General features: G+C 35.5%; 1 protein-coding gene across 4 annotated transcripts in view; it reads left to right on the forward strand.

The window, feature by feature from the left end:
- The window catches only part of AGFG1 (ArfGAP with FG repeats 1), an 89,084-nt gene that overhangs the window by 39,866 nt on the left and 25,551 nt on the right, over nucleotides 1-23,667 (forward strand). For all 4 annotated transcript variants that reach the window (XM_054477401.2, XM_054477402.2, XM_054477404.2 and 1 more), the window contains exons 3-8: nucleotides 7,929-8,044; nucleotides 11,754-11,916; nucleotides 12,757-12,910; nucleotides 19,068-19,187; nucleotides 21,540-21,749; nucleotides 22,832-23,012. In XM_054477401.2, coding sequence (XP_054333376.1) covers nucleotides 7,929-8,044; nucleotides 11,754-11,916; nucleotides 12,757-12,910; nucleotides 19,068-19,187; nucleotides 21,540-21,749; nucleotides 22,832-23,012 — 944 coding nt within the window. The remainder of the gene's footprint in view (nucleotides 1-7,928; nucleotides 8,045-11,753; nucleotides 11,917-12,756; nucleotides 12,911-19,067; nucleotides 19,188-21,539; nucleotides 21,750-22,831; nucleotides 23,013-23,667) is intronic.

Consider the following 23,667-nt stretch of genomic DNA (forward strand, 5'->3'; position numbering starts at 1 on the left):
TAAATAAATTACTTTTAAAGAAACCCTAGGACAAAAAAAAAACAAGTCGGATTGCATATCTCTTAAGTCTAATACTCCCTTACCTGTCCATTTATGTGGCTGGTTCACAAAGGCACTATGCCTCAGAGATCTCACATACAGCTTGTGTGTGCCTATTTTTAGTTACTCAGTTGCATAAGTTCTAATTCTTGCTAGCACATTTTATAAAACCAAATGTTAAGATAGAATACACTGTAAAGTTCCTAAAAAAGATGTATGTAAATGCAAAACCATCAGTTTCTCTTGTATAAAGCACACGTGGATAGTGTTCAGGCATCATTCAGTTTATGTATTGTTTAGATATGTGTCACTGAGAAATACTAATCAGCTGGTGGTCTAGAAATACAGTCAAAGTAATGTAGGCTGGATCAGTGTAGGAAATGTTAATAATGTACTTAACATTAATAATGTACCTGTTTTTCCAGTATTTTACTTGAGTCATGGCATATATTTGAGACTATTTCTCTGAGTATGGACTTTTTCTCCCTTGTTTATTCCTTTTAGGGCAAAATAATATGTTGGTAATAGAATTTTGTTTAGGTCCACGGTACCTGTTTGGAGAGCTTCTAATGGTATTTGCTGTTTGTTAATATTTATTTTTGTTCAGTTTTTCTACTTCCAAAAAGTGGATATTGATTACTTGTTCATCAAATTTTCAGTTTTTAAACTATTCTGTTATTTGTTCCTGTGTTTTATGGCAGTATTATTAAGTGCTGTGATTATATCTTACATACAAAAGGAGGCAGGATTACCTAGAGGATTACTCCATCTCTACTAAGTAGAGAAAGGACAAAAAAGAAAGTATGAAATCTAGTTGGATGTATGTAGATTGGCTTAGTGAAAAAAGATTCTCTAAATTCCAGATCCTCTGTCCTTTCCTTATTCATCTTTCTATATAGAGGTTACAAGCAGAGTCATGCCATGTGGTTTATTCTTTTTATCCTTTTTGTGAAAATAAGGTTTTCTCCAAATAAAGGTGAATATCCACTTCAACAAGTTTCCACTCCAATTTGCTGTCCCCCTCAAGGATTACTAATATAACACTGATTCTTACCTTTCCTTTTATATATGAGTAATTGGGAATGAATATGAAGGTTTCCTATTTTTGGTATTCATAACTGAGTTTGTTAAATTGCTAGCCCTGTATATATTTATTATCATGATTTGGCTGCTGTGCTGGATAGCTGCTATCTGCACTTCTCGCTCTAGTCTTTTCCTTGCTCTGGCTCCAAGTAGCTGGTCTGTCTGGATATACAAGTGGGCTTCTTGTCCCTGGTTTCTAGTTGGGTTCAGCTGGTGGGGAACATTTTCAGCTGATTGAAGGAAAGGAGGAGAGAGAGGTTAGGATTTTTACTTTCCTGACTTCTTCCTGTGGCATTTCTGTAGCCTGGCCGCATCCTTCCATTGAAGTTTCCAGTTCCTATCAGGCAGCTGAGATTTTTCTTTCTTCCCCTGCTTTACTGCCAATGGGTAGCGGTATGCCCTGCTGTTACTAACCCTGGGATATAACACTCTCACTTGTGATTTCCTTACAACCCACCTATGCTTCGTAACAGTCTCCTTATTAAACTTCCTTTAAATTATCCAAATTGACTGTGCCATCTGTTTCTATAGTAACTGACTGATAAAATATGCTTTAACATGTTTTAGATTCTGTCAGTGTCTATTGTGATTCCAATTATAGAGTGGATTAGGACTAAGGGAAAAAATTAACAATTTTATGAATTTATTCTGTTGTCTGGTATGATTTTATTTTTAGTTCTTCCATAATATCTGGCTTTGAGTATTACCAGTTTATTGAACATTAATATGGCACAGCCCATTGTTTGAAGCATTATGGGGAATCCAAAAGTAAATGAGACAAATGCTCCGTGATTCTACTACTAGGCAGTTTGGAATGAGTTTCCTGTGAGAGCTACAAAATGCTAGAAGTTCAGAGGAGGGAGATTGCTCTGTCAAGACCACTATGATTGTGTCTGCAGCAGGAATGAAGGGAGATCTACAGCTTCCTGTATTTTCCTGGTAAGACCACCCCTTCCCAGTCATTGCTTATCTCATCACTCCATAGCCCATCACTGCAAACCAATTAAGAGACCAGGCCCAAAAATAGTATAACTAATACAATTTTTTTTTTTTTTTTTTTGAGACAGTCTTGCTCTGTCACCCAGGCTGGAGTACAGTGGCACGATCTCAGCTCACTGCAACTTCTGCCTCCCGGGTTCAAGCAGTTCTCCTGTCTCAGCCTCCTGAGTAGCTGGAATTACAGGTGCATGCCACCATGCCCAGCTTATTTTTTTTGTGTATTCTTAGTAGAGACAGAGTTTCACCATTTTGTCCAGGCTGGTCTTTACCTCCTGACCCCACAAAGTGCTGGGATTATAGACGTGAGCCACTGTGCCTGGCCAAACTAATACTATTTAAAGTTTATATACCTGTTCCCAGTACAAAACCTATATTAATTTACTTAACTCTAAACCTCTCTATGAAATAGGTTCTATTATTATTTGCATTTTACAGTTAAAGAAACGTTAACTTGCTCAAGTCAAATAGCAGCAAACAGAGTTGGAATTCAAACTCATGCAGTCTGATTCCCTTGTCCAAGCTCATTAACTACCATAACCATCACATTATTCTGTAATTAGAATTGATTATTCACCTCCCCCAAAAGAGACAATCAAAACTAATTCCATTGTTCCATATAATTCCTTGTTTTAGGTGTCATTCTTGCTCCTCAGTGCTGTTTTTAGCTCCTCACCCCTACTTTTAATGTCAATAGATTTTATCACTTGCTACATCTTTTTGTTGCAGTCATACCAGTCAGTCTCCCTCATTCAGTATTTATTTATTTATTTATTTATTTAGAGACAGGGTCTCACTCTGTGACACCCAGGATGGAGTAGAGTGGTATGATCAAGGGTGACTGCAACCTCTACTTGCCGGGCTCAGGTGATTCTCTCACCTCAGCCTCCCCAGTAGCTGAGACTACACATGCACCACCATGCTCAGCAAATTTTTGTATTTTTTGTAGAGACTGTGTTTTGCCATGTTGCCCAGGCTGGTCTTGAATTCCTGGGCTCAAGCAATCCATCCGTTTTGGCCTTCCAAAGTGCTGGGATTACAGGAGTGAGCCACTGTATTCAGCCCCCTCATTCATTTTAGATACTGTTTTTATTCTCACTAGTGTTAATCATTTTGGTAATTCCAGTATCCACATAGATATCTGCATGGCCTCCTGAATTCCTTGATCTCCAGTGATCCTTCATACTACTTTAGACCTTTTATTGATTGATAACTGTTATCACCTCCCGCATTTCAGTTTCAAGCATCCAGTTCTCTGACCACCACTGATTCTCTCTTCCTGGCTTACTCTAATACTGGAGCCAACAATTTTGGGACGATCATCAGCACCTCATTCCTTCATTTCACTAAATCCCTTTGTTATCTGTCTTCCTCCTGATGTCTTTATTTTTCTTAGCTTAGATTCCATGGTCTGTTAATATAATCACCTTTTTCCAACCTCTGTCATATTCTGCTTGATTAAACCAATATTCTACCCAATATTCTACCTACTTTTACCTAAATAGCCAGATAAAGCTGGAGAAAAACACAGCCTTCTGACTAGTTTTACTTTATATATTGATGGCGACAAGTCTTCAGTGCTTCCTAGTCAGTTCATTCTCTCCCTTTTTTCCCCAACCTTGAAACCCCCTTTTTTCAGTTGATAGTGTTTATTTTAATAAAAAACCAAAACAAGCAGAAAAAGACTTTATACTCTGTCAGCAAATCTAGATGCCTGAAATAGCAATGTTAGTAGAATGTTGGGAGCAGAAGGCAACCTTTCAGGGACTAAACTGTGAGTAGGTCATAAGGAATTAGAGATTGATGTTTTCCCAGGTGTGTCACTGAAACACTGTCTGTGTTAAATGAATCTTACCCCATAATAGGCTTACTGGCTAAATTTGGGAGGTGGTGAAAGCTATGTATAGTTTGAATCTCTCTTTCCCTCTCTCTCTGATGTTCTGATACAGAGGCAAGGAAAGATGAATAAAATTACAGGTAGAAAGTAAGTTTCCATCTGCTGGCCTAGATGTTACTAAAGCATTGGTTTTCAAACTTTAGCCTACTTCAGAATAACCTGGAGCACTTGATAAAACAGATTGCTGGGTTCTACCTAGAGGGACTGATTTCACATGTCTTGGGTGGCTTCTGAAAATTTGCATTTCCAACAAGTTCTTAGTTGACACTGATGTTGCTTGCTGATTTACGGAACTGGGAATCACATATTGAGAGTTACTTCACTTGAGTAAGAATTCAACTGCCAAGAGTGTCAAGAGTGGTTAGGATTTCGATCTATAAATATAGGAAATAGCTGCTGTGGGGCAATATAATAGGAAATTAGAGCCGATTAATAACTTTGAGGGACTTTGACAGTGAGACAGTTTGAATTTGTAGAGGACTCAAACAGCTATTTTTAATGACTTTTTTCTCTAGCAGTGTGACCTTCCAGAGAGCAGGAACAGAACCACAGCAGTTAATAAACAATTTTGAGGGAATCCTGCAGGCTGCTTATGTCAAATAGTTTATCATCAAGCACTCCATCTTTGCTTTGCATTATGAGTGCCAAGATGGCAGCTCTATGATCTGTCTACCCTTAGCCCATCTGCTTCATTTTATTTATTTATTTGTATGCTTATTATTTATTCATTTATTGATGTTAGTTTTAAAAGTTGTATGTGGCAGAGGTTTTGGAATATAGTAAAGTGTCCATCAAATACAGTCAATAGTTTCATGGCTTTGGGTAAATAACTACCCTGTCTCTTGTTTTCTCATTTGAGAAGTTTTAAAATAGAAGAATGAAAAACTTCCAGGCCTCCCTTTATGAATGTAGCTGATAAATCTTTAAAAATCTTAAAGAATTACATTTTGGGAGAATCATTAGTTAGGTTTCTGCCTGAGGAGAGTCCCATGTAGTTCTTTTTAAGTGGCTAAATATTATTGGACAAGCTGGGTCTCTTAAATGTTTGTAGTATTTCTGGCAGTAAGTTGCACTACTGTTCCTGGATGTCTGTACTTCTCAGGCGTTGCCAGTGAAATGTTTTCATAATGGATTGTGCCTTACTCTAGTCCTCACTCGTTTTAACTCTCACTTCCTAAATGACTTTATAGTATCTGTACTGAGCCTGGAATAGGAAGGAACCACAAGAAATATATATAGACAGACAGACATGGAGTCTCACTCTGTCGCCAGGCTGGAGTGCAGTGACGCGATCTCAGCTCACTGCAACCTCTGACTCCCGGGTTCAAGCGATTCTCCTGCTTCAGCCTCTGGAGTAGCTGGGGTTACAGGCATGCGCCACCTTGCCCAGCTAATTTTTTTTTTTTTGTATTTTTAGTAGAGGTGGGGTTTCACCATGTTGGCCAGGATGGTCTCGATCTCCTGACCTCGTGATCCGCCCGCCTTGGCCTCCCATAGTGCTGGGATTACAGGCGTGAGCCACCACACCCGACCCACAAGAAATATTTTGAAACACGTTTGGGGACATGATAGGAAAGGAGAAGGACAAGTCCTTTTTCCTAACCTTTCTCTCATTTCTCCCGTACCCAGTTCAGTGAGCAGGTAAGATTGAGAAGTATGCTTTTCCTTCCCTGATTTCTTAAATACTTGTCAGGGTTTTTGAAAACAGATACTATGTTCTTTTCATAGTGTCGTAATTGCTTATTCTTTAAAATAATATATTTTGGAAACTTGTGGACTTGTTTTTGATAATTTTGCTGAGGAATAATTGATAACTTGGATATTTAAACTGATAACGTGTACATACTTAAAGTGTACAATTTGATGAGTTTTGACATTTGTATGTATCATGAAACCACTACCATAATAACGGGATAGCATACATTTTCATTGTGCAACCCTTTGTAATGAATCCACTGATCTGCTTTTCATCGCTGTAGACTGGTTTACATTAAAAATTTAAATGAATGGAAATATGCAGTATATACATTTTGGTGGGGGGGTGCACAGGTTTCTTTCAGCATAATCTTGAGGTTTATTCATGTTTCTTGTATTAATGGTTTTCTCCTTTTAATTGCTGAATTATGTTCTTTGGATATTCTCCCATTTGTTTATTTATTCACTTGTTTATGAACAATTGGGTGATTTCCAGTTTGGGGTTATTATCAGTAAAGCTGCTATAAATATTTATGTACAGTCTGAGTGTGGAAAAGTGCTTTTATTTTTCTTGAATAAATACCTAGAAGTAGAATGGCTACATCATATGCTAGGTCTAGGTTTAACTCTTGAGAAACTGCCAAATGTTTTCCAAAGTGCTTATACCATTTTACATTCTAAAGAGTTCCGGTTGTTCCACATTGTTACCAACACATGATGCGGTCACACTTTGTTTTCAGCTTTTCTAGTAGTATATGCATGTCTATCTTGAGGAGTCTCAGTGTCTTTTTTTTTTTCTAAAGACGGAGTTTTGCTCTTGTCGCCCAGGCTGGAGTGCAATGACATGATCTTGGCTCACCGCAACCTCCCCTTCCTGGGTTCAAGCCATTCTCCTGACTCAGCCTCCCGAGTAGCTGGGATTACAGGCATGCACACTACGCCTGGCTAATTTTTTTGTATTTTTAGTAGAGATGGGGTTTCACCATTTTGGCCAGTCTAGTCCCGAACTCCTGACCTCAGGTGATCCGCCTGTACCTGGCCTCAGTGTCATTTTAATTTGCATTTTATGCATGACTAATGATAGTGGGCTGCTGATATCTTTGGTGAAGTGTTTGTTCAGACCTTTTGCCCCCACTTTAAACAAGTGTTGGCTGGGCGTGGTGGCTCGCACCTGTAATCCCAGCACTTTGGGAGGCTGAGGCGGGCGGATCGCTTGAGCTCATGAGTTCGAGACCAGCCTGGGCAACATGGTGAAACACCATCTCTACAAAAAACACAAAAAATTAGCCACCTGTGGTGCTGCACTTCTGTAGTCCCAGCTTACTCAGGAGGCTGAAGTGGGAGGATGGCTTGAGCCTGGGAGGCAGAGGTTGCAGTAAGCTGAGATTGTGCCGCTGCACTCCATCCTGGGTGATAGAGACAGACCTTTTCTCAAACAAATACCAAAACAAGTGTTGGGTTATCTTTTATAATTGAGTTGTAGGAATTCTTTATATATTCCAGTTTCAAGTTCTTACACATTTTGCAAATACTTTTTATCAGTTGGTGTCTTGATTTTTGTATTTTTAAAATTTTTTGAAGAATAGTTTTTTATTTTGATGAAGTCTGCCTTATCAGTTTTTCTCTTTATAGTTCTTTTTGTGCTATTTTATTTCATTTCTCTTTTGGTTTTTCTGAAAGTTAAATATCTCAGATTCTCATTTTTTAGCTATTGGACAAAAAATGCATAGGAGACAGCTATAAAGCTAATAGTGTGTTTGCCTTATATTTGTGTTTATTGTTACAGTTTTAAATTGTTTATGATTCTAGTATTTTTGTTTGTTCTTTTTGGTTTTTTAGACTTGCTAAAGGGCCTGTGAAATTGCTATTGGTTCAGTTCCTTTGTTTTGTGAGTAAGGGAACTGAACAGGTTACATGACTTTGCTAATGGTGAAGTGTTTATGATTATGCCAAGACTGAAAAGACCCCAGGTCCTCTGAAATCCCATTTCACTCTTCATTTCCCCTTTTTAATGATTTTGTTGCTAAAATTTTACTGCATACTGCAACATATTAAAAATAAATTTAGTTCCTTTATTTCTGTTTATTAGTATCCTCATTGAAAGCATATTATTAAAATTATTATGTAGATTAGCTTCCTGAAAGAATCATAGTATCTCCTTAAAATTTCATTAAGTGAAGATGTTGAATTTAACATATTTTTTTAATTCTTTCCAAAGGTCTGTAAACAGATTTGGCTAGGATTATTTGATGATAGATCTTCAGCAATTCCAGACTTCAGGGATCCACAAAAAGTGAAAGAGTTTCTACAAGAAAAGTATGAAAAGAAAAGATGGTGAGTGAAGAGTTTGTATGTAGAATAAAGCCTCCCCAAATCACATATTAACTATGGGTAAGGTTAGTCTGACACAATGAAGGATAAAAGACAGACAGTGAGAACTAGATAGGTATATAATTCATTATCCCTTGGCTTTTTGTTGGTTTGGTTTCTGAAAACCTTTACTTCTGCTTTATCTTAACTCATCTGTTCCTGGCAGCAGGCTTTTTGTTGTAATAATTACCAGGAAAGTTAGGGATTCTTCCTTCTAATCATTCCCTATCTCTGTTAGCTTCTTTAAATATGTTTTGCCCAACAAAGCCTCCATTCTTAAAAATTGTTAATTTACCAAGTATTTACTGAGTCATATCTTTTTAAAATTTATTGAATATCATCTTCTATATACTAGGCACTATGCTAAAGCTCTGGTGTAGTAATCCATCCACCTAATTGTCTGTTGTAGCCTTTGCTCAAAATATTTTTTCTTTTCACCTAAGAAATCAGTTTACTTTCTGGTTAAGAAGGGAGCATTTACTTTTCCCTAAATCTATCAGATGTTAATTCTTAAAAATTAATTCCAACAGGTTGTACATATAGCTAGTAAGCCCCTTCCTATGGAATAGGGACTGTATCCATAAAGCTAGTGTTCAGCTACTGAGGGTTCTTCATTTTTAGCTATATGAGCACAATGTAAGTAAAGTTACTAAGACTCATTAACTATGAACTTTTGGTTGTTTCTTTAATAGTATTGAATAGTGGATACTTTCATCTTGGGAGGTTAAGAAGATGGGGCAGAGAGTCAAAATAGAGGGAATAAATAATGGGGAAGTAACGAGCTTCTTGTTTGCTTGAGGAACTGTATTTCAACCCAAGAGAATATGTTCAGAGCCTGTTTTGGTCCTAAGGGAACATTTGCTGTGGTTTACAGCAGAGGTCTTTACCTTCATTCAGGAGCACATTAGCTCTGACTTGCATGCTCTATCAAAATTTGTATTCTTACTACTTTCCAAAGTAGACTACTTTTTTTCTTTTTTTTTGGAGACTGAGTTTTGCTTTTGTCGCCTAGGCTGGAGTGCAATGGCGCGATCTCGGCTCACTGCAACCTCCGCCTCCTGGGTTCAAGCAATTCTCATGCCTCAGCCTCCTAAGTAGCTGGGATTACAGGCACCCACCACCACTCCTGGCTAATTTTTTGCATTTTTAGTAGAGACAGGGTTTCGCCATGTTGGCCAGGCTGGTCTTGAACTCCTGACCTCAGGTGATCCACCTGCCTCAGCCTCCCAAAGTGCTGGGATTACAGTTGTGAGCCACTGTGCCCAGCCTAAAATAGACTACTTTTTGTAAGGCAAGATTAGTCAGGGCTATATTCAGCTATACTAGAAGACATCAGGTCTGAAAATAGATTAAAATACACCAGTAAAATTTAAGTTCAGGAAAGAAGAAAATACTAGAAGGTGGGTTGATGGTAAAAATATGGTAGCATAAATGATTCTTTTACTATGAAAGGTATAATTATCCTTTTATCATTTTGGTTCTGAATTTCCTAGACATTCTACCCTGTAGGAAAGACTGTTCTCGTTACATAGCCCTAACCTAGTTTTGTTTTCTCAGCTGTGTTACTTTCACCAGTTCAGAAAGTGAGTTTGGTTAGGGATTAGTTTATGGTCAGCTCTAGCTATCAAGAGAAAAGTGAGTGTGAGTAACAGTTGGTAGAATTAAAATCATAGATCCTTACCCCCACATTTATAACAGTAATGTATTATTCATTCAAACTATAACGCAAATACCTAGAAACCTCAAATAATTACAGTTTATGTTTTTTTTTTCTTTCCTGAGAAACAGGATAATAAGAGTTATACAAATAGAGACTTCAAGTGGTGGGACAGGTGACCATCATTAAGAGGGCCAGGACGTGTACGTTTTTAATGCAGACTGCTGCACACCTGTAACATATAGCTAGCAAGCAGTGAAATTGGTTTCTAACATGGAATAAACACTATCCACATGCAGCCTCCCTAAAAATACTCACTGTAACTATACTTAAAACAGTGATGATGGTATTATCCAAAGGGATTTTGAAATTGTTCTTTTGACCAGTTCTCAAAATCACTTTCTGTGTTATACTGGAAGACATCAGGTATGAAAATAGATTAAAATACACCAGTAAAATTTAAGTTCAGGAAAGAAGAAAATCCTAGAAGGTGGGTTGATAGTAAAAATATGGTAGCATATTACTTTGCCAAGTGAGTCTTTTGAACCAATAACTATCATTTGATTTTATCCTTTGATAAGACTTGGCTATACTCAAGAATTTGTATTAGTAGTATGCTAAATTATGGGAAAATATAGCTTCTTGTATTCATTCTCATATATCTTTTATCTCTCCCATTTACTTAAAAAAAGCAATTGTACTGTTTGTGATTATTATGTAGTTTAGTGACTGTGAACACTTATGTAGTTAACACGTATACCAGGAATTGTTCTCAGTGCTTTACAAATGTTAACTTGTTTAAACCTAGGCAACTCTGTCTCTCCATTTTATAAATGAAAAAAATGGAAGCACAAAGAGTTGAAGTATTAATAGTTTGCCCAAGGTTTCACAGCCATTTAGTGGTAGAGCTGGGATTTGAACGCTTCGTCTCTGGAACAGGTGCTCTTAAGCATGATTTTCCTTCTTTCCTCACCTACTTCATATGGGGAATAAGAAGGAGGGTAGGACAAAACCCAGAATTACAAAGAACAAAAGCTCTCACATAATCCCACACCTAGAGGTCAGGATTGCCGATGTTTGGACATTATTATATCCTAGCTACCTCTCCTTTCTTGACTCGCCTCCTCACATAAATCGTGTGTTTATATGACTGGAATCAAATCTGAAAGACCTGTGACGTTTCCTCTTTCCATGTCAAAGCAGAGTAGCTATGAGTATTGTATTATCATAAATATTTTTTTTTCTTGATAGATGTTGGGTTTGTTTCCCAGTTTTTGTGAAATAAAGAGGGGACTGTGGTTAACATCCATGTGTACATGCATCTGTATACCGTTACCGATTCTTAAGGATGTTTCTGGAAGTAGTACTTCTGGTGCACAAAGCACACCTATTTATGTGTTTTAGTAGGTAGCAATAAAAAATTGTAAAGTTCACACTTAGCTCATAGGTGAATAAAACTTTAATTTGCATTTTTGTTAGGTTAAAAGTGTTTTCATTTCTGTGTCTCCTGTCTTCTGTGAATTGCTTCTTTTGTTCATTTAAAATGGGATGATCTTATTCTTACGGATGTAATAAGCCTTTATATTTTAGGCTGTTAACTGTAATATTACAAATGTTTTCCTACCTCATCTTTCTTCAAATGTTATTTAGATCTTAAGATAATTTTTAAAATTATAGTATGAACTATTCATCGTGATGATTAATTGTAGGTCCTCTGTTTAAAAAAAGCAGTTATTTCTTATATTGCACTTAATATCTTAGAAAAACCATAAATAAGTAATTGAAACAAGTTTTGTGGTTAGTCTTCTCTTTCTCTGAGTATTTCAAATATTTAATGGGTGTAGTCTTAAGCTATCATTCCTTTTTTAAAAAATATGCAAAGTTATTCTGTGTGAGAGGGTTTTCAGATAAGATAAATGGTGAAACAGTCTTGTACAAAGTTAGAATTAAGCTTATCATTTTTTGATATAGAATTACCTACATTTTTTTTAGTTAACTGGTTTTTACATGTTTTAGGTATGTCCCGCCAGAACAAGCCAAAGTCGTGGCATCAGTTCATGCATCTATTTCAGGGTCCTCTGCCAGTAGCACAAGCAGCACACCTGAGGTCAAACCACTGAAATCTCTTTTAGGGGATTCTGCACCAACACTGCACTTAAATAAGGGCACACCTAGTCAGGTGAGTAGTCTTTGAATCTTTGTAAGGACTTCGACTTAAAGAGGGCTTGAGTATCAAGAATTTGAGAATTCTTTAAGACAGCAGCATAATCTTGTATGCCAGTAGCATTATGTTCCAATGGTTTATTATACATTAAGAAATTGTTGGTTAAGTGGTTGAAATGTATATGTATTTGTTCTTTTTGCTATTGCTAGTATGAGTTTCTTTGACTTCTCTGCAACTTTGTAAAGGTGAGTTATACAGGAATGTTGCTATAGCTATATATATGTGTGTGTTTATACATGTATATATGTATATATCATGTGTTATACAATTAGTAAAACATGAATCTATGGTGACCATCAGAGTTAGAATGTATAGTCTCTTTGATACACTTTTCTAGGAAGGGATTTCTTCAGTAGTAGAGTTTTCCCACGTGTGATTGTGAAGCATGTTGATCATTGAAACACAAGGGACTTTGCATTATACCTTATTCTTAAAAATGAACAAAATGGAATATTTTCATACGTTGCTACCTAAAGTTTGTCTTCTACACTTTATTATAGTTGATGGGGCTGTGACAGATCTGTTACTGTGTGGCATTGCAGCCTCTATCCTATACAATAATGGTTCAGAAGCGTAGTACTGTGGATTAAATCCTGCCCTTTTTGATGACACATACTAAGACATTTAGATAAATTTCTCTGTTTTCACAAAAGATTGAGTGAAAAATGAGAAAGGTTAACTCAGCATACTGTAACTCTTCCTATGTGTAAGTGTGTTTTAAGTTTGCAGATGGTTTTGTGTAAAGATTTTGTAGATCCGACTGGAATATCTTTATAGTTAATATGTGGTTTATAGTCCCCAGTTGTAGGTCGTTCTCAAGGGCAGCAGCAGGAGAAGAAGCAATTTGACCTTTTAAGTGATCTCGGCTCAGACATCTTTGCTGCTCCAGCTCCTCAGTCAACAGCTACAGCCAATTTTGCTAACTTTGCACATTTCAACAGTCATGCAGGTAAGTGTTTTTTCCCAACAGCTTTGCTGGGGATGCATATAAAACACCAAGAAACATCAATTCTTTATCACACTTTGAGGATCAGTAAACATTTTTTGTTGAAAATGTTTTGTGACTTGTAACTGTTGAGCTGTAATATGTAACCATATAATTGTGTTGCTTTTTAATCACAGAAGAGATTATATTTAATGTTAGTTGGTTGGCATGACCTCTTTCCGTGGAAAAATGGGGAAAGGATATAATGTCTATTTTTTATTCTTTGTGAAATTGCAAATATTCAAAAGTAATTGGATACTCTAACTTTTACATGCTAATCACTCATGGCTAATCTTGTTTAATTTGTCATTCCACTCACTGTCATATTATTTTGAAGCAGATTTTAGACATAGTATTAGTTTATCCTTAAATATTGTATATATCAATCTATGAAACATACTTTTTTTGTTAAATATAACCACATTAGTAGCATCATTACCTAAATAATAGTAGTAATAATAATTCATTAGTATTCAAATATTCATTATAGTTCAGATTTTTCCATACACATACATACGTATGTACGTATATACATACATACAGTTTGTTTGAATCAGATTTCCAACAAGGTCCACAGACTGCAATTGTGAGATATGTCTCTTAGGTCTCTTAGTTCATAAGATTTTTCCTCTATTCCTTCTTTTTCCTCCTTTGTAATTAGTGAAGAAATTTGCTTATTTGTCCTATACAGTTTTCAGTAGTCTGAATTAATTGATTGCACCACTATGGTGCCCTGTAACAAGTTCCTATGTTCTATTTCTTGTTGTTAGGTTGTTGGAGCCAGAGACTTAATCAGTTACAGGTTCTTCCTATTAGGAGGATGGGTGGCTGGGGATATTCTTACTACTTGGGATTTAAGAGTCATGTAATTTTGGATTGTGTTTTTGTAATGTTAGCTGTTGATGCTCAATACCCAAGTCCATTGCATAAAAATAATGATGTTCTGAATTTATTCCTTCACTTATTAGCTGAAATACTATTTAAAAATCTTTATCTGGTGGCATGATTTGTTTAGGAAAGTCAGAATACATGATTCTTTTCCATCAGATATCAGAATAATGAGTTGATTTCCTAGCATTTTATAATGGTGACTTTTTTCTTTAGTATCATTATGACTTCATAGATTAAAACATTTGCTACGTCTCAGTTTGCTGTCATTATTATCCTTAGTAGTACTCAAATTAGCCCACCTTAGGAGTAGGAACATTTTGAGGTTGGTTCCTACAGATACAACTCATTCATTCATTCATTTATTTGAGGTGGAGTCTCGCTCTCTCGCCGAGGCTGGAGTGCAGTGGTACAATCTCACTGTAACCTCCGCCACCTGGGTTTAAGCAGTTCTCTCACCTCAGCCTCCCAGGTAGCTGGGATTACAAGTGTGCGCCACAGCACCGGAAATTGTATACAAATGTAAAATTTTGTATTTTAGTAATACAAAATACTAATTTTTTATTTTTAGTAGAGATGGGGTTTCACCATGTTGGCCAGGCTGGTCTCGAACTCCTGACCTTTAAGTGATCCACTCACCTCGGCCTCCCAAAGTGCTGGGATTACAGGCATGAGCCACTGTGCCCGGCCTCTTTTTTTTTTTTTTTTGAGATGGAGTCTCACTCTCTTGTTCACACTGGAGTGCAGTGGCACAATCTCGGCTCACCGCAACCTCTGCCTCCCGGGTTCAGCCGATTCTCCTGCTTTGGCCTCCTGAGTAACTGGGATCACAGGCACCCGCCACCACTCCTGGCTGATTTTTGTGTTTTTTAGTAAAGATGGGGTTTCACCATGTTGACCAGGCTGGTCTCGAACTCCTGACCTCAGGTGTTCTGCCTGCCTTGGCCTCCCAAAGTACTGGGATTACAGGTGTGAGCCACTCTGCCCCGCCCTAAAGATACTTTTTTGATAGAACTCTTGTGGTCTTTGAATGGCCTTTTCTCCCCTCCTTATTCTCAGATTTAACGTATTTGTTACAAACATGTTTAATGCATGTCACCAGAAATTGGGATTTATGGAGTTTTATTTTGTTAACAAGTATGCAAACCTTGCAGAGGTACTTAGGTAATATTTAAAAATTGATTATTGAAGTATAGATTTGGTCACTTGTATCTCTCCTTAATTGTAATAGCAATAGTCTGATAGGGAAGTGGCATAATGTAGTGAAAAGAACCTGGGCTTTGGAGTTGGGACAACCTGGGTTCAGATGCTGGCTTTCTTGCTTATTATCTGTGTAACTTTGGGCAAATTACCTAACATTTCTAAATTTTCTATTCTATAAATTGTCTTTGATAAGTGGCAAGGTTCAAGTGAGATGATGCATTTAAGTGGTTTACCATCTAAAAGGTACATTAAACATTGTTTGTCTTCTCTCTTTTATACACACTTCATATATATGTACATATGTATACACATATACACTTATGTATGTATATTTGTATGTTTACATGCATTTAAGAAAAAGGATCATACTTTATGGCAAGTTTTTATGCTGTTTTAATCTTTCAATCTTAATTAAGATTCCACAAATGGTTTAGATTCATTTCCTAACAGCTTGGTGATTTCTTGAGTCTTTACAGTTGCTTCTTTATGCTTAAACAGTGTAAAAGCATACATAGTGTTTGTGTTGGAAATGCGTATGGAATCTATTTTGGATGCCAGTAAGCTGTGATGTTTATATCATGGAAAGTTTACCAGTCTGCATTTTGAGTGATTAAATAAGTATCAAACCAAATGTAGAACATTAATTTAGGAATTTAGTCATTTTAGAGCTTTATTTTGATACTTTGAAACTTTGCTTTATATTATTTTGGCACGTGTGTATGAGGTATTGGCTAAAGCTTACTCTTTTATTTGTCATAGATTATATAAGTTCAATTATGGACAAGAAAAATTCAAGACTGTATCTTTGTAAAAGATGTATTTCACAATTTTATGAGCATAACAGAATCCAGTGCTGATAGAATTGACTTCCTATTTGTATTTTAGAACTTACTTTGCCTTATTTTATTTACCTGTGAGATTGTGATGGCTTTTCGTTTTCTTTCAATTTGATGACCTGGCTTCTTTTTGGATAATGATGATATGAAGTATATTATACATAATCACACTCCAAAATGTGCTGTTTGGGATAGTTTGAAAAATTGTAGAAAAACTTCTCTCCAGCCACATTTCTTTCTAGCAAGCAATAAGGGAACCTTTTGTTTTAAATATTAATAAAAGCATTTTCTAAGGACATGCTTTAGAAGGAAATTGTGGTGTAATTTTTATATGTCTCATGTGTGTATTTGCTTTAAAAAGGAGTCCTAGGATGACATGGATCTCTTTTTTCAGGAAAGGTTATACTGAGAAAGATAAGAAATTTTGGTTTTCTTTTGCTTAAGTTGTTGGAGTTGTGGTAGATTTCCCTTCTCCTGTGTTACCTGAGCTGCAAAATCCCAGAAAACATGGAGAACCTCTTTCTCCGTAACTCTCCAGATAAGAAGCCATTTCCCCCCTGACCAGATAAGAACCCCAACTCTCTTTTTTCACCTCTTGCATTTGAATGCTGGTAAAAAGAGTTGGTGTGAGAGCCAATAAATAGAGTAAAACTTGTGTAATTTATGAATATATTCTGGTTTTATCTCCATTTTAGGATTATTGAAATATAATGCGGAATTACTGATAACCACCAAATTCTTTTGTAAATTTGCAACTTATTTCTTGTTCCCTTTGTTTTTCTCTCTTTAAATGCAGTTTGTGAGTCTTCACAGGTAATGTTGGACTTTTCTTTGTAGCCCTATTAGCCAAAAACGATTAGACAAGTCACTACAACTCTACAGACTAATTTGTACCGTGGTTGCACTAATACTTTCAACAGCTCCCTTAAAATGCACTTTGAAAACAATAGCCATCATTTAATTGTAGGATATGCAGTAAAGGAAAAGAATCTTATATTTTGATCAGATTGATAGAAAGTGGTTAATCTTAACTTTTGTTTCTTGTCTGAAGAAAGAATGAAATAGCTACATGTAGGCTGTGAGTCAGGCTGCCTGAGAGGAGTTGTTTTTTAGTCTGAAGTTCTTAATTACAAATGCCTGCTCAGATGACCTTTTTTTCTTTACTTTATTTGACTTTTGGTTTCATTACAGGAGAATAAAATGTATATGCCTGTTACAAGAAGAAACTACTGAATTACTCATTTATTTTTCCTTCTAGTATGGTTGATACCATCTTTTGACATTTTGCCTTGGAGTAGTTTTCAGTTAAAACTAGGTCATGGTTTAACTGAAATGTCTTTTTCCAGAGCCTTTCCAAGCATTCAGAATCCTTATTTTTCCATATATAGTTCAGAAAGTCATTGATTGCCAATTTCTTCTCATCCTGATATTCTTGTTAATTTAAAAAAAATACTAGGTGAAAATTTTATCCTGAACAGTTTGATACGACTGATGGAACCATTAATGGCAAATGATAATTATTCACATATGCCAGTCTGGTTCATTAGCATTGTTTTGTAGGGAAACTTTTTCTTTTGTAGATAATTTAGTGACTTAAAAGCCAGAAGCCTTTACTCTTCATGTGAGCATTCAGGCTGAGGTATAGTATTTGTGGATTTGTGTTGCTGGGTGGGGTCATTATTGGGTTCAGAAAAAGTCATCTTCTACAGAAATATGCATGAAGCTAGAAATAAAATTCACCTATTGAATTTGGTTATTTTGTCTGATGATAAACATCATATCACGAAACCTGTGCACTGTAAACTGTAATTGATTTTTGTCACATTCTATACTGTAGGATCTAAACCCAACTGCCTTGCAACTCAGGTAACACAAATGAGTAGTATAATGTTGTGTTTAAAGAACTATGATGCCCTTTTTAAAGGGGATGTTCTAATCTGTTACCACATGGAAATAGGGGTTTAGGATACTAGATATATTGATTTTTTTTTTTTTTTTAAATAAGAGAAGCTAGAAGTCTTTTTGTTTATTGTGAAGTACCCTCTTTTTAAATGTTGGGAATTGATGGGAAATAATGTTAAATACTGTAAAGATGAAACAAAGCATATCTGTCAGATGAATTTGCTGAGGGCTGCTAGTTTGCATCCTATGATCTGTCTTCCTGTCTCGTGAATATGTGTTTTTCTTTGAAGAGGAATGACAACTATTAGGAAGACTCAGGCTCATTAATTTGGGGTCTTAAGTTCCACACTAAGTTGACTCCTTTGTATTTTTTGAAATACGATTATTTAAGAAACAGCTTTACCATTGTGTTACATTCTGCTTAGCTTGGATGTCTTTGTACAGAGATTGCCTGAGTGTCCAGATAGTAATTTTTGTATTACTGAATTTATTAGTGTTGAATTTGCAAAGCTGTGTTTTCCAAAGTTTCATTCTGCAGCATTTAGAATAGATTGTTGAAGATAGTGAATAGATCAGTACCTAGAAGTAAAAATGGATACAAGTACTACAGAGTCCTGTCTTGCCATATTTAATAGGTATTCTATTAATGTTTGGGGCTCTGAATTATATGCTATAATTTCTATGCTAGCATTCATTGTTTCTTAAATTTTAATGAGTTTAAAATTGCAGGCTTCTAATAGAATATGAATATCTTCAATTTATTTGGTGATCTTGTCCTTTTTAAAAAATTTTTATATATGACCATGGTGAGACATTTGTAAACTTAAAAACTTTATTAATTAAACCATCTCTGTACTATTATTTTAAGTATTTCAATTATTGTTCAGATTCACATAGTTGATTACCATTTTTAATCAGTGAATTTTTCCAGGATGTTTTCTACATCTTTGTCTGCTTTCCTATAACTCAGTACTGTAACTCAGTACTCTGAAATAGTTTCCTTGTTAATAGAGTCACTTTTGTAGTACTATGCTTGAGGTCATATACAGAATATTGTATCCAAATTTATCATTGCACAAAGTGTTTTTGGAAGTTCCTGGTTACTCCTTAGTAAATTACCTGTAATTGGGTTAAATGCTGGTAGGGTTTAAAATCTGATTTCTAAGTGAATTCTCTATAAAGTGAGTTTTGATACATAGAAACTTTTCATATAATTCTTAAACTCATGTGTCATGTATTTTCATTTATAGTTTTCATATTCATTAACATATGTTGTTCCTTACCATTTACAGCTCAGAATTCTGCAAATGCAGATTTTGCAAACTTTGATGCATTTGGACAGTCTAGTGGTTCGAGTAATTTTGGAGGTTTCCCCACAGCAAGTCACTCTCCTTTTCAGCCCCAAACTACAGGTAGAGCTTCTCCAGCATTGTGCTTAAATGTTTACTTTATAAAACAAAACTCTCTAAATGTAGTTTTGAAAAATTAGTCTAAACTTAAATTCTGTAATTATCTGACTTTAAAATGGTTCTATCTTCAAAAGCTCTGGGGAAACCTGAACTCTTTATTTTTTTCTATGTTCATTTGTTTTTCTGCATTATTTGGTATATTGTCTGTTTGACAACATCCATTCTTCTCCTTTTCCTGCACATGAATCTTCCTTATATCTACCATGCACAGAGGACAGAGGCATGACACTACTATAAGTATTTCTCTCTCTCTCTCTCTCTTTTTTTTGGCAATCCTCCTGCCTCAGGATGGAATACAGGCACATGCCACCACTCCCAGCTATATATATATATTTTTTGGTAGCAACTGGGTCTCACTATGTTGCCTAGGCTGGTCTTGAACTCCTGGCCTCAAGTTATCCTCTTGCCTTGACCTCCCACAGTGCTGGGATTACAGGTGTGAGCCACTGTGCCCAGCCAGTACTATAAGTTTTTTAAGGTTCACAGAATCCATTGATTTAGGCTGACATTATACCTCTTAATAAAGGAAGCTGATTGCTTCTGTAGAGCTAAAAATGTAAGTAATTTTCAGGGCAACAAGCCTGAGAAAAATTTTTATATGTTTATTAGACAAGAGTAGATTAATGATGACTTCAGTCAAACTTGGAAATAGTTTTCTGTGCAGGAATTGGTGTTTAAACATTGAATACTCTTTCCATAAATTGTGCTGCTTTCGGAAACTCATTGAACCCTTATTTAGATTTTTGGCTGATTACTTTTCTTTCAACTTTTAACTCTGTGTATTGTCTTAAAGCCTTTTCTTTCAATTTTCTTTTTTGTTTTTTCTTTAACTTTCATCATTTACATAATTTCTGGCTGTCCAGCATTTAGAATGCTTTCATCTAGCTGCAGTTTTGGTGAATTTACTTCAGCTTTTCCTCTTCAGGCTACCCACAGTAAGTTCTGTTGTCAAGTAGGCATTTTATACTAATTTGTATATTTTTGCTATACTTCAAGGGTTTTTCCAATTATAGATTGTTAATAATTCTTTAGTGATAATCCTTCATAAAAATCTCTTCCAACTCTATTTATTAAACTCAGAGAACACAATAGTAGACAATCAAAGAGTTACTCGGTTTAATAATAATTTGAAATGATATTCTTTATATAAATTTTGAAAGTTTGGTATGCACTTTGTTTGCCAGCTCCTTGTAACAGGTCACAATATTTTACATACAAACATGTATTACTTACCTTTAATTGAAACCACCATGGTTTAACTCTTGAAAGAAATTTGATCAGTATATATTTCTTTTAGAATGTATAAAAACCTGCTTGATAGAAAGTGTTCGTGTTTTTTTAATAGAGGTTCATGCATTCTGTTTTAAAATTATCTGTAGTTGTCTTTTCTATCACTTTAATATATAACTGTGTATATATACTCTTTTGATTTCTGAAACTAAACGTTTAGAAATAAAGAACTAATATCCCAAAAATGTAGGATCAAAAGCATAGAATGAAATATACTGGTTTTAGTCTTTTGATAGTACTTTAAGGAGGTCTCTATAATAGAGAACAGATTTTAAAGATGTAACAGGATATATACAATAGTGGCCATTAGGTGAATTGTGGTTTATAAAGTCAAAAATTGCCATGATGTATTATGTACTGTAATTTTAATGCCTTGAACTATATGGTACGGCATGATTTTACAGTGGACATCTTGATATTGTATACACACTAAACTATTATGTGGAATTAAATAGTAGCTCTTCAAGTGAAGTAAGTGTAAATGTCAGCGACCATCTTTTAAGGAATTTTGGATCACCATCCTTTAAGAAATTTTGGATCATTGTAACACATGTTACACATTGTTAATTGCTACCCCTGGGATTTGTTTAAACTGTTTCACCATGGAGCCACAAAAGTTTGATATCCTCCGAGTAAGATACTTTGCATGTTGTTTGCAATCTGTTCAGGGAGAACTAGTAAAAGGCCATAGTATATTTGGACTAGAAAGTAACCGAATCTCAAACCAGGTAGTGTGGAGTTACCCCCTCGATGAATTACATTCTTCATTCCAGTGTAGGTAATAAACAGAAACATGTTACTTTACCTGTTGCCAAGGCCTTTGAAAAATCTACTTTTACAAATTAGAAAACGTCACTTGTAGTCAAAAGCCATTGCCAGTCATTGATTTTAATGTTGTAAGATTGCTTATAGGACATTTAATTTAGGAAGAAATGATCATACAGTCTATGAGAGAGTATTAGGAAAAGCTTAGAAATTTCAAGTGCTCTGTTTATTCTGTTACAGGTGGAAGTGCTGCATCAGTAAATGCTAATTTTGCTCATTTTGATAACTTCCCCAAATCCTCCAGTGCTGATTTTGGAACCTTCAATACTTCCCAGAGTCATCAAACAGCATCAGCTGTTAGTAAAGTTTCAACGAACAAAGCTGGTTTACAGACTGCAGACAAATATGCAGCACTTGCTAATTTAGACAATATCTTCAGTGCCGGGCAAGGTATCAAGCTTTAAGCAAAACAAATACAAATTTGTGTTAAACAGTGCTCTTAATTTGGTTGTATTTATTAAAATCTGAACATGCTACACTTTTCTCAGTTGTTGTATAGAAATTTTGTCTGCACTGTCATTTTGAGTATAATGTTCACTTGACACATTTTATACCTGAAATATCAACTACAAAACTGAAGACATAGGAACTGATTTGTAAACTTTCAGTCTTACTAGTTGAGAAAAATTTTATTTTGTCCTAGAAGGCATGCTTTACTTTTCTTTGGCTATAAAGAGCCAAGAAACCCCATTGGCAGAGCTGAATGGAGGATTATTTGATGGTTTCTGTAATATATTTACTTCGAACGATTTTCCATTAACATCTTGGTGGGTTTTTTATATTAAAAAAAATTCATGAATTTTACAGTATAGTCTTGTATCCAGTTTTATCTTAAGGCTAGTAGCCTCTAAAAATGCTTGTGGCACTGGTGAATAGCAGATGTGTGTTGCTAAATGGAATTCTCCATTTTGATCTCTGGGCCTGTTTTCCTCCTCTCCAAAATGAGGATAATTCTAAGCATTAAACTCGTGGAGTTGTGTTCTAAGTATTATTGCATGTAAGGCATATAGAACAGTGCCTAGCACATAGTAAGTCCTCAATAAATATTTCCCATTATTACCGTCTCTTAATTTTTTCATGGAGAATGCTGGGGAAATGATGCTATTGATAGACTGTTCACATTAGGTCTAGCATTATATGAATTTATATGTTCATGTGAACAAGATCCACCCGTCTTGGAGATGTTAACGTAGGAGCACTTGAGAGTTTCTTTCTTATGCATAATCTAGACCAATTTTTTTGGTACAGAGTGTTAATTTTTGTTAAGAGACATAGTCTGTCTTTATCACAGTGGTATGTATAACAACTAATCCTGTCCAGTATGGTCCAGGTTATTTATTAGATTAATGATTTGGAATCCTGCTTAACTCTAAATCCATTTTAAGTTTACCCGTGTTTCATGGCAAATGTGGTTGATAAGTTGAAAGTGTAACTTTAAATTTTTGGTGTAACTTGATTTTGTTCGTTCCCAGGTGGTGATCAGGGAAGTGGCTTTGGGACCACAGGTAAAGCTCCTGTTGGTTCTGTGGTTTCAGTTCCCAGTCAGTCAAGTGCATCTTCAGACAAGTATGCAGCTCTGGCAGAACTAGACAGCGTTTTCAGTTCCGCAGCCACCTCCAGTAATGCATATACTTCCACAAGTAATGCTAGCAGGTACCTTGTCTTAGCTAGCCCTCCTGCTTTGTGTTTTATCTTTTTTTTCCAACTTTGAATAATCAATTTAAAAAATGACTGTTTCAAGGTATAATTTTAAAATTCTTGGATATTTTTGTAAATTTGAGGAATTTGAATTTAAATGCTAATTAAAATATAATCCTTGAATAATTGCCATAATTTTATCTTTTCATTGAATCAGACGTTTTGTTATGTTCTGTCCTTGAACACTAAACCATATTTGCGAGCATGTACACATCTCAAAATGGACAGTTATTTACAGATTGTACTCAGCAGAGAATCCATTTAGTAGTCAAATAATATACTTTAAAAATGCAATTTTTAGTCAGGAAGATAAAACAGTGAAAGTACTCTATTATAGGCTTAGTTGCAAATACAGATTTTTAGAAGTGTTTGCACCAAAGCCCAAAATCAATTCTATATCTCTTCAGTATCATCCTCATATTTATAAATAAGCACATCTGCTGTTATGTTCATATATATCTGTTAGAATTCTTGTCAGTAGGAAGTCTAACACATTTTACGACATTACACTTGTAAAAAACTTTTCTAGTCTTAACTTTATTTTAGAGTTGCGGAAATAGTCTCAGAAATATAAGAGATTTACCTATAACAATGTTTTATTCATCTCTGT

The sequence above is a fragment of the Pongo pygmaeus genome, chromosome 11, assembly GCF_028885625.2.
Source record: "Pongo pygmaeus isolate AG05252 chromosome 11, NHGRI_mPonPyg2-v2.0_pri, whole genome shotgun sequence".
Lineage (NCBI taxonomy): Eukaryota > Metazoa > Chordata > Mammalia > Primates > Hominidae > Pongo > Pongo pygmaeus.